This window comes from Sparus aurata, chromosome 4, assembly GCF_900880675.1.
Source record: "Sparus aurata chromosome 4, fSpaAur1.1, whole genome shotgun sequence".
NCBI classification, from domain to species: Eukaryota; Metazoa; Chordata; class Actinopteri; order Spariformes; family Sparidae; genus Sparus; species Sparus aurata.
Window position 1 is genome coordinate 38955946 of NC_044190.1, and position 17004 is coordinate 38972949.

Genomic DNA, 17004 nt, shown 5'->3' on the forward strand with positions numbered 1-17004 from the left:
AGAAATCAGTCAGAAAAAGACTTTTTTTTTTTTTTTGACATTTATTCCCCAAAACTACAGATTGCTCCTTTAATCAACCTTAAAAATGTTAAAGGAAGAATGTAATGTACGCAGGCAAAAGAAGTTTAATGTCCACTCAAAGTTCATTTGTTTTTCTGTTCATGGTTTATTTCCCAAAAACCAAGCAAACAAAGAACAAAGGAATCCTGTATGCCTCTCCGGCTCAGGTAAAAAACAGAACCTTACCCAAATGCATCATGGTCCTACACCTGCCCTTCTACCTATATAACCTAAGGTACCTATAGCATTCTCAATTCTCATTAAATTCTATGCAAACATCTGGTGAATCTGGTGATATGCTGAGGAGGAATTTGACAGATGGCATATTGAGATATTTGAATGGATTACACACATGAATGAAGATAGATCATACTGTAATACATAAAAGTAGAAACAGTTGTAAGGTTACATTGAATCCAACGACAGTAAACACAACACCTGAATAGCCAGCAGCTGCAGCACCAGCTGTTCATCCTTCATTTTAAGTTTCATTTAACATAAAACTTTGCGTATGTAAGATACATGCATTTGTTTAAAAGTGCATTTAATTAGACACCTGACACCCTTCATCTAAAGCTTCATATCGTCAATCTTAAAAAAACAGATCTTATATTCTGCTCACACAGTTGTTTAACTCTCTAATGTGGGCAGAGGTTGGTATTTCACCTTTGACACTTTGGTTTTGTACATGATCACCGCACTGATCATGCCGACAGCTGCAAGAAGACATCCAGCGATGAAGACCAGGTTCAGGTTCAGGTTCATCACTGGAGGAAAGAGAAGCATAATGTGAAACCACTCTCAAACACAGCAGGCGTGCTGTTAAGAAAACACTCCCTGTTCTCATTACCTGGGCTTTCAGCGCCCTTCTGCTGATCTCTTTAAGCGGAGGGGACCCTGGGAAACCAGGTGCCTTGAAGTCTGGGTGACAACCTCTCTCTTTGCGATGAGACGACCACCTGGCTGGGTGGAGTTGATGCATCCCTGTGCACACCTGGTGTTGGGGTTCCCTGCTTCACACATCATGACTGAACAGCTGATGTACACCTGAATACAGGACACTCTGTCGATTAGCAGACATACACTTCTCTTCTTGTCAAACAACTAAGATAAACAGCTGCCAGACCCCAAATACAAGATCATGCCTTTGGTCAAACATTGTCAACACCGGGTTTGTTAAAGATGGTGTTTCAGTTGTGGTCATCAGATTTGCAATATAAAAATTACACATCAAAAATATATATATAAAGGAGGAAATTATGAATTGGACCTGTTAATTGAGGCATTAAGAGATGATCACAGAGACATTTACAGTCAGTCCCTCCAGTCTAACCACATAATCCATCCCTCACCTGGTTATTCTGACCGATGAACTTGAAGGCCTCCATGCTGAACTTGAACTGTCTCTGGTGGTCAGGGGTGTAACTTTGAAGAGTCGAGTCCACGTTACACCTTATCAGAACAAAGAAAGAAGAAAACTTAACAAATATTCCCTCTGTACACCTTACAAAGGATACCAGTAAAGAGGCAGAGCAGAATAATTTTCTATTAAAGGTATCTACATGATGAGGAAATGTGAAACTTCGACTTTTACATCCAGACCAGCGATATAAGTTTTGATTTTCCTAATCAGAACACAGTTATATTGCATCACTGCCGGGTCTCATCACCAGAGTGTCAAATATACATTTTTTCTCATGTCCTTCAGCGTCTCATACAGACTCAGACACTACCCTTTTTCATATGAGGGCTTAAACTGATGCCCCATATGTGACAATATGAGACAGTCAGAGCTTCCTTCACCAGACATTGTATCGTATGCGTCTCACACAGGACCTTCACCAGAAGACCGGGGTTCAACATCAAGGATCTTCTCCTAAACCTATCCAACCGGCCATTTCGTGTTACCTACATGGCAGGAAGTCCTTTCACGTGTGCTCAGGCCAGATACAAGTATGTGAACACAGGCGTTGTTTTGTTCTGGAATGTGTCACCTAAAAATCATAATGCCACGGAAGTACGAGCTGCAGTTGCTGCGTCACCGCATTGCGGTAACAAAGGACAAAACAAAGAGAGAAAGCTAAGCCCTCTGCTTTGTCTCCACACATGCCATGTTTGTTATTTAGTATTTAGTATTTAGTTCATCTGTCCATCCACTGTCTACAATTGGATGGATAGATGGAGTCTATCGCAGCAAACATGCATGACGGACCAGCTCTCATACTCTCATTCACTATGACAGGCAAATTGTTATGTCCTCCGTCGCCACTAGAGGGTGTACTCATACCTACCCATTTTCAATGATGGTGTATTTTGGCCTGGAGTTTGGGTTGTCATATGGTGCAGCAGTGCAGGATTCCACAAACAGCTCGGTGTTGTTGATTGAAGAGGTGGCCTCGATCTGCATGAAAACCCTGCTCCCTATCTCGTACTCCAGAGGGTACGAATTTGGATCCACCATGGTTCTGAATGTGCTGTCAGGATAGAACTCGAACCCGTAGGTAAACCTGCCGTAGCCTTTCTCCCAGACCGTTACGTTCGGCCTGTGCACGGTGAAGCTCTGTGACACATTTCCCCGTTTTGGGTACTGGCAGCAGACCTGCACTTCCAGCAGGTGTTTCCTGGTGATCACATCCGTCCCTCTGTCGACGGTGGTGATTTCATTTGTGAAAATGAGGTTGTCATCATCTTCCTGCAGAAAAAAAATCCTATACTCAGTCATCATAGTGCTGAGAAGAGAAGAGAAAATTAACTTGCATTACCTCGATCTGAGTGCCACAGGCATTGAGGGGGATGACAGCGACGACGTGGGTGCTGTTGGAGTGTCTCTGGAGGCTGCAGACGGTGTTGGTGGGGTCGTTGAGTCGCAAATGATCCTCACTGAGTAGAGGGAATGAAGATTTCTCAATCTCTACCGTCATCGCAGACTCACTGCAGCTCACATAGGATTTAACTAGGGCAAAGACATACAGTATATTTATCATATATTTATACACATTATGCTGAAGAGAAGCTCAGGAATGGCCCAAAGAAAGTGACAAAGAGCTCAAAGCATCAACCTGGCCTGCAAATTCACCAGATCCTTGATCATATTGATCATGTAGGGGCTGTGCAAGAACAGCTCTGATCCATGTAAGCACGACCTCACAACCCACATTTGAAGGAACCGCTGCCAACGTCCTGTTGCTAGACACCACAGGAAACCTCAGAGGTCCTGTTGCCCCAACGCATCTGACTCGCTCTCAATCAGATTTGTGTCTGCGGAATGTGGGTCCAGACTCCAGTTCTCTGGAAGATTTTGTGGTTTGTAAGGTTGCAGTGCCTTTCTTGGGTCCACTACCATCAAAGACACTGTTGCCATGAGGGAGTGGACTTGGTAGGCAACAGTGTTTGGGTGGGTGGTGTACATCAAGTGGAAGGTTTCCCAGCAGCATCTTGCATTGTGACAAGATGATCAATGTTACCGGTCAGTCTTACAATATTCAAGATTCAATAATTGTCATTATACCATGGTCTGGGTGAATACTTGATTCTGATTGGCTGTAGTTATTCAGGAAGTAGCTTTAGAACTGATCATCTAACATCACATTTGCTGTTGAAGTTGATCCTTCAGGCTCAGCCGACAGTACACGTGGACTACCATTTAATGGTGAAAACCTTGATATTGATGGGGGGATGATAGTTTTGTTGTTTAATATGCTGTGAAATGATATTTACTGTTTGTCAGCCGTACACAATGTTATTTGACTTTGAGTCTAGCTAGCATAGCTTTCTGGCCAGGTCCAGCAAATGTTCTATGACGTTTAAGTCATGTGACCATGATGTCATCTGTTTATAGCCTAATATTAGCTTTTTACTGCTACACATTTAATCTACGCTTCAAAAATTACAAAGTGGTTCATCTGTGAAGATTATGCTGGTGTAAACCCCATAGGTTTTTTGTAAAGGGAACAATGGCAATGCTGACATTAGTTACTAGTTTTGATGGTAATAAGTGTTCTGGCTATTAGTCCAACTCTAAGCTGTTGAGAGAGGAAGAGTTATTGCTTTTTTGCTGATCCTGAATACAATTGATGGTTTTGTTTCATAGCAAAGTTAACAGGAACACAGCACTTAACATGAGTCCACATCCTGCAGCTTTAAAAATTGTTCTTATAGTATATTGGGTGAAGATACATCATTACAGTTGCAGTTACAGTACAAAATGTTGATACTTAAGTAACACTTGAACTCACCTTTCTGATCCACAACGTCCACCACAACACACCTCATCTCAGACTGGTAGATCCTAGACCTGGAAAGCATCAGTAAACATTGTTACAACATTTTAACTGAGGAGGATCATGACATGCTGCCCCCTATCTGTTTGGAGTGACCTTGCTAAGACAGGTGGCAAATCTTACATATTGCACCTTCAAAGTCATTATGTTTGTATTTTGTCTGCTACTTACATGTAAAGTGACAGAAGTGTAAATGTTAAATGACTGAAACCAGACTTTCCAGTCTTAACACGTTTTTTCTCTGACTTGACCATTTAATGAATTACTTTTCATCCTTTCAATCTCTGCAGTTTAATAACTTCCTTATTTTTTCGTATCTTTCCTTTTTTTCACTTTCTCACAACTCTGAGCTCACCCTGCCATGGCTTCAACAGCAAAGCAGATTGAGAAATAATTTCCCAGTTCGTCCGTGATGGGCGTCCATCTAATGGCAAAATCGCCATTTGTGGTCCTGTGGTTGCTGATATTCAAGGGCCCACTTATCATGATATCAATTATTCTGTATGAAAACAAAAGACACAAAACACAGACTTCATTAATCTAATGTTATCTAATCTGCTGAAATTATAAAAATGTTTTCTCTGCCACATTGATCTCGTTGATTCTTACTTACCTTGCTGACGAAGCTTGTGCTTTGACTTTTATCTCCAATTCTTTGTTGATCTCTGCTTGGATGCGTGCTCCATTTGCAGGTGTTGGGGGCAACAACCTTGGCAAGTAGAGCCCCTCCTGACATGATGGAGCAGATGGGTTCACTGGAGTAAAAAAAAAAGTCAAATCCGACTGAATTCCAAATGCAATTATTCCACCACCATTTCCTGTCCAAAGACAAAATTTTAGTGAATAGATTAAAAATCAGAAATGTCAGTAATTAAAAAAAAAGGTTTCTGGCGACCACCATGTGTAACATCATCAGAGCTGAAACGATTACTCGAAAAACTCGAATAATTTGATGACAAAAAATATTCTAAGCAAAATCTCTGCCTTGAGGCTTCATTTAATTCCTATCACCCAGGGTTATGTGGCCTGCTTAACTCAGGGATCATTTTTCCACATGGACTGTTATTGCGAACACACACCACTACGTTCAATGTCCGAGGTTTGGGATCATTTCACAACTCACACAAGAAGATAACAAAGTGCAACGTGTCTACTGCAAAGCAGAATGGAGTACCAAAACAGCACGTCAACTAGGGGTGGTGAAAAAAATCGATTATTGATTAATCGCGATTATAATATTGACGATTATGATTCGATTATTACATTTCCAAAAATCGATTTAAATTATTTAATTTTTTATTTTTTTAAATAGTAATACAAACTGGAGTCCTCCTCTTACTGGCTTCCGCTACATGGTCCACAGTCTGGAGCCAAGATATGTTATTCCATCCCGGAGATTTTTCACACTTAAATCGATTCCAAATCTTTACAAGGAGACAAACCTTTCCGTGCAAGAGTCCCTCAACTCTACTCACAGGGTAGCAATAACCTGCGATGCCTGGACATCCAGAGCTACAGTCTCATATGTGACCGTTACAGCTCATTATGTCAGCAGTTAATGGAAGCTAATGTCCTACGTACTTCAGACGAAAGCTATGGATGATAGCCACACAGGCGCAAATATGTGTGAGTTTCTCAAAGCAATGGCAGACGAGTGGGGAATAGAGAAACACGCCCCGGTTCTTGTCACCAACAATGCTTCTAACATGAGTCCGGCTGCTGAGCTTGGCAGCTTTCTTTTAACAGTGAAACACTACATTTAAAACAAATAAAAAAATAATAATTTTGATATTACATTTACACTATACAATATTAAAGGTGCTGTGAGGTGTTACTCCCAAGATAAGTAAAATAATTCAGCAGCTGACTGATGTTAAATGGAAGATTGATAATCGTTAATAATTGAAAATCGAATCAATAATCGTTAATAATCGAAAATCGATTTGTAATAGAATCGAGACTTCAATAATCGGAATTAAATCGAATCGGGAAATTGGGCCGATTGACCACCCCTAATGTCAACAATGATTCAACATCTGAACCGAAAGCATCCAGATGTTAACACGAGCTCACCAAGCATCGCCAATACAAGCTAACGTAAACATTTAGCTAATTTAACGTAGCCTAGCATCGCTAGTTAGAACTTATGGTATTTGTAGAGGCTGTAGCCTGATGTCAGTATGACTGGATATCATGCTAAAATCCATCCATCCATCCATTTTCGTCCGCTTATCCGGGGCCGGGTCGCGGGGGCAGCTGCCTGAGCAGGGACACCCAGACTTCCCTCTCCCCAGACACTGCCTCCAGCTCTTCCGGGAGGATCCCAAGGCGTTCCCAGGCCAACTGGGTGACATAGTCACACCAGCGTGTCCTGGGTCTTCCTCGGGGTCTCCTCCCGGCGGGACATGCCAGGAACACCTCCCGAGGGAGGCGTCCCGGGGGCATCCGAAACAGATGCCCAAGCCACCTCAGCTGGCTCCTCTCGATGTGGAGGAGCAGCGGCTCTACTCCGAGCTCCTCCCAGGTGACAGAGCTCTTCACCCTATCTCTAAGGGAGCGCCCTGCCACCCTGCGGAGGAAACTCATTTCGGCCGCTTGTATCCGGGATCTTATTCTTTCGGTCATGACCCAAAGTTCATGGCCATAGGTGAGGGTCGGAACTTAGATTGACTGGTAAATCGAGAGCTTCGCCTTTCGGCTCTGCTCTCTCTTCACCACGACAGACCGATACAACGACCGCATTACTGCGGCCGCTGCACCGATCCGCCTGTCAATCTCACGCTCCATCCTTCCCTCACTCGTGAACAAGACCCCGAGATACTTAAACTCCTCCACTTGAGGCAGGAACTCTCCTCCCACCTGGAGGGAGCAAGCCACCTTTTTCCGGTCGAGAACCATGGCCTCAGATTTGGAGGTGCTGATTCTCATCCCAGCCGCTTCACACTCGGCTGCAAACCGCCCCAGGACATGCTGGAGGTCCTGGCTCGAAGGAGCCAACAAGACCACATCAACCGCGAAAAGCAGAGATGAGATCCAGTGGCTCCCGAACCAGATCCCCTCCGGCCCGTGGTTGCGCCTAGAAATTCTGTCCATAAAAATAATGAACAGAACCGGTGACAAAGGGCAGCCCTGCCGGAGTCCAATATGCACTGGGAACAGGTCTGACTTACTGCCGGCAATGCGAACCAAGCTCCTGCTCCGGTCGTACAGGGACCGTACAGCCCTTAACAGAGGGCCTCCGACCCTGTACTCCCGGAGCACCTCCCACAGAATGCCACGAGGGACACGGTCGAATGCCTTCTCCAAGTCCACAAAACACATGTGGACTGGTTGGGCAAACTCCCATGAACCCTCGAGCACCCTGCGGAGGGTATAAAGCTGGTCCAGTGTTCCACGGCCAGGACGAAAACCGCATTGTTCCTCCTGAATCCGAGGTTCGACTATCGGCCGAATTCTCCTCTCCAGTACCCTTGAATAGACTTTCCCAGGGAGGCTGAGGAGTGTGATCCCCCGATAGTTGGAACACACCCTCCGGTCCCCCTTTTTAAATAGGGGGACCACCACCCCGGTTTGCCAGTCCAGAGGCACTGTCCCCGACTGCCACGCGATGCTGCAGAGACGTGTCAGCCAAGACAGCCCCACAACATCCAGAGACTTGAGGTACTCAGGGCGGATCTCATCCACCCCCGGTGCTTTGCCACTGAGGAGCTTCCGGACTACCTCAGTGACTTCGGCTTGGGTGATGGATGGGTCAACCTCTGAGTCCCCAGCCTCTGCTTCCTCTATGGAAGGCGTGTCAGTGGGATTGAGGAGATCCTCGAAGTATTCCTTCCACCGCCCGACGATGTCCCCAGTCGAGGTCAACAGCTCCCCACCCCCACTGTAAACAGTGTTGGTGGAGGACTGCTTCCCCCTCCTGAGGCGCCGGATGGTTTGCCAGAATTTCTTCGAGGCCGACCGGTAGTCCTCCTCCATGGCCTCCCCGAACTCTTCCCAGACCCAAGTTTTTGCTTCCGAGACTGCCCGTGCTGCCGAACGCTTGGCCTGCCGGTACCCTGTCAGCTGCCTCAGGAGTCCCCCGGGCCAGTCAGGGCTCGGTAGGACTACTTCTTCAGCTTGACAGCAACCCTTACTTCCGGGGTCCACCACCGGGTTCGGGGATTGCCTCCGCGACAGGCACCGGAGACCTTACGGCCACAGCTCCGGACAGCCGCGTCAACAATGGAAGTGGAGAACATGGTCCATTCGGATTCAATGTCCCCAGCCTCCCTCTGGATCTGGTCAAAGCTCTCCCGGAGGTGGGAGTTAAAGATCTCCCTGGCAGAGGGTTCTGCCAGACGTTCCCAGCAGACCCTCACGATACGTTTGGGTCTGCCAGGTCTGTCCGGCTTCCTCCCCCGCCAGCGGATCCAACTCACCACCAGGTGGTGATCAGTTGACAGCTCAGCCCCTCTCTTCACCCGAGTGTCCAAGACATACGGCCGGAGGTCAGATGACATGACCACAAAGTCGATCATTGATCTCCAGCCTAGGGTGTCCTGGTGCCACGTGCACATATGGACACCCTTATGCTTGAACATGGTGTTCGTTATGGACAAACCGTGACTAGCACAGAAGTCCAGTAACAAAACACCACTCGGGTTCAGATCGGGGAGGCCGTTCCTCCCAATCACACCCCTCCAGGTAACACTGTCGTCGCCCACGTGGGTGTTGAAGTCCCCCAGGAGAACGACGGATCATGCTAAAATGTGAAAACTAATTTGTGTTAAATTGCAAGAGAGTCATAGCCCATACCAAATAACTCCACACACACACACACACACAGACACACAAACACACACACAAACACACACCGTTACTCCCGAACACACACACAAACACACACTGTTACTCCCGGTGTTAGGTTACCACCACACCATATAGGCCTTAATAATGCAAAATTATTTTTATTAATCGGTAGAACACTTGATTCTAAAAATATTCGGTAGCTGCAGCCCATAACACTATGCAACATGCATTAACATTTCCATTCAATGTAAAAGTCTTTATCTAGAATATCAAAGAATGAAGATTTGCTCACTAATAATGTAGTCAGGAAATTATGACAAGTTAAACCTGACTTACCCAGGAAAGAGAAATGCAAAGGTAGTTTACTGAGAGGAGTAATGGCACCAGGGTACATTGTGGCTGTTGCTTGTCTCTTTGCCCTTACAGGCAGTGGCGTCCTGTAGGACCGGGATCCGTCATCGTAGATCAGACTGATGTTCGTTTTCGGGAAGTCCTCCACAACCATCTCAAATGCAAAAGCTTTGCTGTCGGCAGGGGCGGAGCGGTAGTTTAATGTGCAAGAGCCCTGTGGATGTGAACAATTACTAGTTAAGTTAGGCATCAATCAATTCATCAATTTGTTTCCTCATACCTTGTTTATGGATTTGTTGACTAACCTGATCTAAGTCGAAGCCGGAAGGTGAGGTGCACGAGCTGCACTCCACAGATCTGATACTTCCATATCTGCATCGAACGTTGTCACCATCAGGATCAAACGACGGCAGTTTGTATGTCTGTGGACAGTTTTGGGGCACTCTTGAATAGAAACATTAACAGTTAGAAACGGTTTCTGCAAAGTTCGTCGGCCATGTTTGACAGTTATGTACAGTGACACCGCAAGAATAAAACACACACAGAACTGCAGTAAAACCAGGAATTTGTTAAAGTGGAACTTGGATGAATACACAACTGGAAAAAGGTAAACTTGTCTTAATCTTGCGTGCACATTTTGCCAAATGACACAAAACATGTCATCTGAAGGATTTTTGAGCCGCTATGAGCCACAGATTGTTGTTCTACATTTTGTATGTGAGCATCCACAGACAAAAAGTGTGTAGTCCGATCAGGCGTTTCACCAAACACTCAAATCAACAATCAAATGTTCAATCAATTAAAGACAGTCATTTTTATGTGATTGTAACATATTGTAAATTGTTCTGCTGGAAGATCTTTTGGTCTGTAGGAACATTCCCTGTAAAAATGTATCTCCCACAGGTTCTTTAACAAAATTAGACTAGACTAGAGACTAGTGATTAGAGTTTAGCTAATCTGTTTCATGCTCACTGCAGGGAACTTACCGGAGGGAAGGTAGAATGGCGATGTCTGGTGATCTGTTTGGTTTTCCAGTATCAGATCTTATTCCCAAATCCACAGAAGTCAGTGGAGACCAACTGCTTACGTGGTTTCGGTTTGAGACCCAACAGCAGCTGGATGCCCTGGTTTATGTTGAAATAATACTCTTGATTAATTGTGTGCAACTGGGTGACTAAAAGCAGGTTTGATGACTAAGAGGAAGCTTCACAAACTTCACTTAATAAATAAAGAACAGCAACAACAATATTAATCTGATTTAATGAAACAAAAAACTCACCTCAAATCAAAAGGTTTGTCACTTGTGACTCTTCTTGTTGCGACCGTCTCAGTTTCGCACCATCGCCTGTTATATCCTACAGCACTGGGGTTGCTGTCGAGTGTGCCTCTCCGATAACTGGTTCTACTGCCACAGTTGCCGCTGTAACAATTCCAGTTGAGTACGAAATGACATCCAGTGAAGGTTTCCCGGCTGCGAACGTCAATCTGTGGAAAAAGATGAGATTAAGCAACTGTGCAGTTGGAGATGGTTCCTCTGCTGAAGCTACAGAACTGTTTAAAAAAATTAATTTCTTCATATTTCGTAAATGTAATGTGATCTGTGTTAACAAGGGGGTTCACCAGAGGTGACAAGTTCACTGCCTGAGGTAGAAGGAGTCAATTTCAGAAAACCTAGAACATTTATTCATCATTGTTAAAAGCATTAGCGTCATCATCAGCGTCAAAATGGTGACCAGTGAGCTGCTTCTTCATCTTAGGGAAGATGTGGAAGTCTGTGGGGGTCAAATCAGATGAGCAGGGCCATCAGCACTGTGGACTGTGGGGTTGACTTCAAATTTTCAATTACCTGAAGGCTGTGAACTTGTTTTGATCATTTCAGAGCAGATGTTTTTCAAATTAGAAAATCAATAATATTGCAATATGTCGATGAAGTCATTGTTTGAACGTGGACATAATTAAGCAAAAAACAAAAACAAAAAACAAAATACTGATATTTATCATCTTGAAACTTATCCAGTTGTGATTTGTTACATTAAGACAATTATATTTTACATTACATGATTTGATGTGTGGTGTTTACATCTGCCGTCTATCTGCTTTCATTCGCAAACATTTCAGGAGCAGAAATCCAATAAAAATAAATCTACTTTTTAAAAAATGTTTTCTTTCTATTTGTCTGAAAGATGTAAATTCTCACCTGGGGAAAAAAATGAAAAAACAAGACTTACAATAACGATTCTGGTAAAAGAATAAAAGGTGCAACATAAGAGAGAAAGATGAAAACAGCCTATGTTGCAGATAGAGGATCATAAATCAGTAAATGTGCATAAATAGTAAAAGTGTGAAAAAAAACAACAGCTTTGAGTACTGAACATGAACATGCTGAAGGGAATAATGGCTGATGTTATCTCATGTTCAGATCATCCTTAAGGAACATCCTTATTATTTTCTTTAAAAAAAAAGAATTTGAGGTGAGAGGACGTTCCTTTAAACAAAGTGTTTTAAAGGCATTTTTTAATCAAAGGATGTTTTACAAGATAATATAATTTACTGTCCTACGTTGACGTAACTATTGTGTCTTGAATGTGGGAAATCAACAAAGCTATTTGGAGTGAAAAACTGAACACAAGAGTATAATTGATAATAATTAAGCCCTCAGAGGACAATCCAGATAATTTTTTAGTTGTCTTGTCATCAGCTCTTACTCTCAGATGTCAAGAATTGTTTACGCACAGTTGCTTTACATGTTGCGCCAAAACCGAGAGACATTGGCTGTCAAAACTTGCTTGAATAGTGAAAGAATATTTTAGGTTCCTTTGGTATGCAAACAAGATCTGTATCAGTGGGATTTTTATTGTTTCAGAGTGGAAGATATTCATCCTAATTCTGATTTTCCTTCTGAGAGAAAGTCTGAATTCTGACTTTAGGCTCAGAAATCTGCAGATAAAAGTAACTCTTTTTTTCTGTAGCCAAAATCCTTTTCTATGGTGTGAAAAAGCCTCAAGGACATTTAAAAAAATAAATTTGAGTTCTTGAGTTCTTCTTACTCGAATTTTATTTGTCCCAAGAGTTCTGCAGAAATTTTTTTTTTCTCCCATTTATCACAGGTGGTCTTAATTCTCTTCTGCAGAATAACAACAGCAATAACAATAATAATAAAGTGATAAATTAAATTCCCACCTTGTCTGTATTTCATGATATGTCTCATTGAAAGTTGAATCACTCACCCTGTGGGAGCCATCAGGGTTTTTCCCTTTGTAGGTGAAGGTCGAGGCTGAACCATAGTGATGTGATGCTGAGGCCAGCGAGACCAGGAGCGGCAGAAGCAGGATCACCAGTGTGGAGGCCATGATGCTGCAGACTCTCCTCTGTCTCAAGATTTGTCACATGCAGGGTTTTTATATACCTGCTGGAGAAACTGACAAGCAGTCATGCAAGTTGAAAGGTACAGTATGTGCACTATGTTAGCCCAGCTGCAAAACCTGTTTCATTCATCATGTCTCAGTTAGATAGATATACTTTATTGATCCTAAGCTGGGAAATTCCGTCCCATAAATGAGAAATCTGAGGCATTTAGCTTTCTGTTTCTTTTCTGCTGTTTCTCTGCTCTGACCTGTTTGAGGGTTAGGATGTGAATACAGTGATGCAGGAATGAGTCCTAAAACCCAGAAACCAGTTAGCGATTTTGCACGTCTGGTTCCGTTGTCTCAAAGTCTGAGTTCTTTAAAGGAGTCATCACCTGGTTTTTTACATATCCAGTCCCTCTTGGATCGCTTTGGATCAATTCTTAAAACTTATTAGAAAAAAAAAAAATCAAAAAAATCAAACATAGAGCTTGTTCTGACACTTTTTCATAAGTGACTGTCAGGTAAAATCTTTTTTTTTCCGTCCTACTTTTCACACTCGTGTTTTACATGTAAGACCTGAGTTTTAATGCTGGCGGTGACGATGTATGGCGTGAAAATGACAGAGAAATAAGCAGATTCTGCGTGCTCACTCTGGCTGAGGACGGCTGTGAGCCGATGCTTAATATGCAAGTAGCCTCCTGTGGTAACGTCACCACAGGAGCAGAGTCAAAATCTCCTGCTTTAGGAACGCGCACTACTGTGCACTATTCCTATTCGGAAAAAGAGCCAAAGCAAAAAAAATAAGCCACTTTCAAACTCCAGCTTTTCAGGCAAGTTTCAACAGAGGTCCAACACCAATATGCATGATTTAACGAGAGAAATTGCGATTTCCGAGTGATGACTCCTTTAAAAAAAAAAAAATCAGTTTATCAGTGTGGTTTCAACACCCTGAAGATATTTACATTTTTCTTTCACATAAAACACATCATTAAATGTCTTAAATGTTTGATTATAAAGCTCTAGTTCCCACAACAACAAGTGTGTCGAGGATCATATTTTACCATCATCTCTTGCACAAACCCAAATGAATAAAAAAAGTGTTATTATTCTCATATTGGACACTTTTTACTTACATAAGGTTTTCAGGTCTTCACATTCATGCATCCAGCAGGTTTTATTCACTTTGAGATCTGTGCATTTCAACTGACAACATATTAATACTTCAAATGTAGCATTAATAACAATCCTACAAACTAACTGAAGTCAGAGACTTAAGCATGACAAACTTTAGCATGTTCATAGCGATACCTTACATTTTTCCGCATCATTCATTTGCGTCAGGAAAACGAGCCAATGAAAGCTACTGAAATTTGGTCCAAGACAAGACAAACAGTTCAAGTTCAGAACCAACCGACATCTTGACGGACCTGCGATTGTGTTTTGAATTCATAATGCACAGGGATGCAGTCTGGTGGTTGCTGTTTTAAATGGAAAATGTCAGGTACTAAGCCTGTGCTTAACATACAAAAGACAGATGAAACACACAAGAAATGAAGTGAACATGAATGTTTCTGAACAGAAGTTCTTCGGGGCCTTCCTGAGCAGTTCTTCCTGCTGTCAGGGTCCCTGCCATCACGGAAAAGTGTTGCTAATGGAGTGGGGAAGGGGTTGGACTGTGTCAGTGTTTGGGTATGTGATGCGTGTCAAGTGGAATCAACATGACTGTCAGGAAGCCAAAGTTTCACAGCAGAACATTGCATTGAAAGAAGACGGTAGAAGTGAGAGACAAGGAGGGCAGAACGAGATGCCAAACTAGTTTTGAGGTCGTTCTTTTTTTTTCTGACCTAGTTAATTCTTCAGCTGTTTTGCTCAGGTGTCTCAGGGATGATTGATGAGATTGAGTTCATTCCATAAAGGTGCAGGGTTAAAAACCCTGCAAAGTTCAAGCTAATAACATCTGTGGTATTTCTGTTTCAGCTTATTCAAATTTGCAAGTCACATATGAGCCCACACGACCGGAGTGGCAATTGCTGCCATCCAGGAATGTGGATTTGAACTTGTCCCACGAGGCGGGTTGTTTTGTATAATTTGGCCACCTTTTTCCAGTGATGGCAGGGCCACTGAGCTGAAAACAAACACATACTCATGAGTGTCAAATGTAGTAACTTTCTCAGAAGTTATATCTGATGCCAAGAAAATACAAGAAAAACAAACACATTCATCAGACCAGTTTGTCCTATTAGTAACTTTTAATTTTTCTAATTGCATTTGTCGGAGGTTATATTTTCGTGCATGTTTGTTTGTTGGTTTGTCAGCAGGATTACACAAAACTTACTGAAGGTATTTTCCCTAAACTTGGATGGAGGATGGGTCATGGTCCAGAATAGACCCAATTAATTTTTCAGGTGCAGATCTGGGTGAAGGGACGGATCCAGGAACTATTCTTCTCAGTTTCTTTAACATTTTGTGCATTTTTTAACACTTTTCTTAATTTCTGTGGAAGTAATGAATAATCATGTGGATCCAAATTAAAATTCTAGAAGATTTGAATATAATTGATCTGATATTGGATTAGGCTTGATTGAATTGAAGGGGACAGTTGGCAGTATAAACTCTGCTGAGTTCAATTCTAGTCCAGTCTAATATAGGCAGCAATGCTTATTTCAGTTCTTTTCTTATTGTGTGGCAGATTTCAGTGTCTTTTAAAGGGGCTCTATAGAACAATTTGTAGCAATCTACACATATGAATCACTTCTTTATCGGACATATTGTCATGGTTCAGTGCATTTTATATCATGTTTTGATTGTTGTTGTCATAGTTCTGTGTCTTGTTGTGTCTTATGGTTAGATTCCTTGCCCTCTTGGGTCCTTTCAGTGTCTCCAAGTACCAACTAGTATCAACAAAAACTGAAAGTTCCTCGTAGTCAAAAGAAAAATGAATTGCCAACTAGACTTTGATAATTTTATTGTTTTCAGTTTTCAACGAAAATGTATTTGGTTCTGGCTTAATTTGTCTTTCCTTTCCCTCTGCAAAGTGAAATATTGATGACACAATGATTGTTCTTAAGAAGCTTGACATCAGAATACTAGATTAGCTGTTTGGTCATATGTTACGGCGGGGTTTTTCTCTAGACTCAACTGCAGAGATTGGAGGCATGAAGTCAGGGTGTAAAAAAATGTATTTTTGCAACAGCCTGAGGATGACAAGCTGATGAGAAACAGGTGCGCCTTTCCACTGCTGCAAACACCGCTGCTACGCCCACAGACAAACACACAGGGAACGGAGCAGGGGAGTGCAGGGGGTTCAGCCGGAGGGTTCAATGGGCTGGAAGAAACAGGTTTAAGCAATCACACATGAACGGATGGGTGCACCTTGAGTGCTGGAGGGAGTTTGAGTCAGGCCACCGCAGGCTTGATCATTTTGACTCACTGAAATACCTCAAATATACCTGGGTGCCAATTTATAATAGTCCGATTGGAGGGAAAGATACTTAGAAGAAAGCCACACTTTCTGACGCGGGGTGAAGGTAGGGGCTGGTTTGCAGGGTTTATCCACCAGGTTTGGGCCTGCATAGCTGAATGGAGGAGGGCAGAACGGGTAGTCTGCCAAAACTGGCAACACCCCTGCAGTTGGTCCTGGACAGATGGAACCACCACATTAGCTTACTACTTGGACACGAGGGAAGCTTGAAGCCAGTAGCTGCCATGAATGCCGACTAGGGCTGTGCCAAAATATCGATACTACGATATATCGCGATATTTCGTCTTGAGGTACGTTATCGATACACTGGTGCCAAATATCGATATTTAAAAATGTAAAAAAATGAAATAAAAAAAAAAAAAATGTTTTGGCCCACCACCACCAGCCCTCTTCGGAGGACAGCTTTATCTTTATTTAAACATAGGTATACAACCAAATAAAATTAAAAAAATGGTTTAAGTACCTCTGAAACCCACACATATAAATATTTAATGATAGTTGTAGTCAGTATGTGTGTTAAGAAGAGACATTGTGCAATATACTCTTTGTTTACTTGGCTGTCATTCATGTGAAATTGAATGACAATGTTTTGTAATTCCTGTGAAATGGATTCAGTGCAGTCAATAAATTCTGAATTTCTTCAGTGACACAGATATCGTGATGTATCGTGGATGAAATTTTTTGCGATATATCGATT

General features: G+C 42.6%; 1 protein-coding gene across 1 annotated transcript; it reads right to left on the reverse strand.

Moving 5' to 3' along the window:
* Nucleotides 1–156: 156 nt before the first annotated feature.
* LOC115580672 (CUB and zona pellucida-like domain-containing protein 1) lies at nt 157–12842 on the reverse strand. The gene is made up of 13 exons (XM_030415251.1): nt 12707–12842; nt 10759–10964; nt 10466–10603; nt 9785–9923; nt 9465–9693; nt 4954–5095; nt 4696–4839; nt 4296–4354; nt 2823–3013; nt 2352–2752; nt 1413–1512; nt 924–1107; nt 157–827 (listed from the first exon to the last, which is right to left on the reverse strand). The coding sequence occupies exons 1-13, from the start codon at nt 12827–12829 to the stop codon at nt 691–693; spliced, it is 2193 nt and encodes a 730-aa protein (XP_030271111.1). The 5' UTR covers nt 12830–12842; the 3' UTR covers nt 157–690.
* Nucleotides 12843–17004: the final 4162 nt, after the last annotated feature.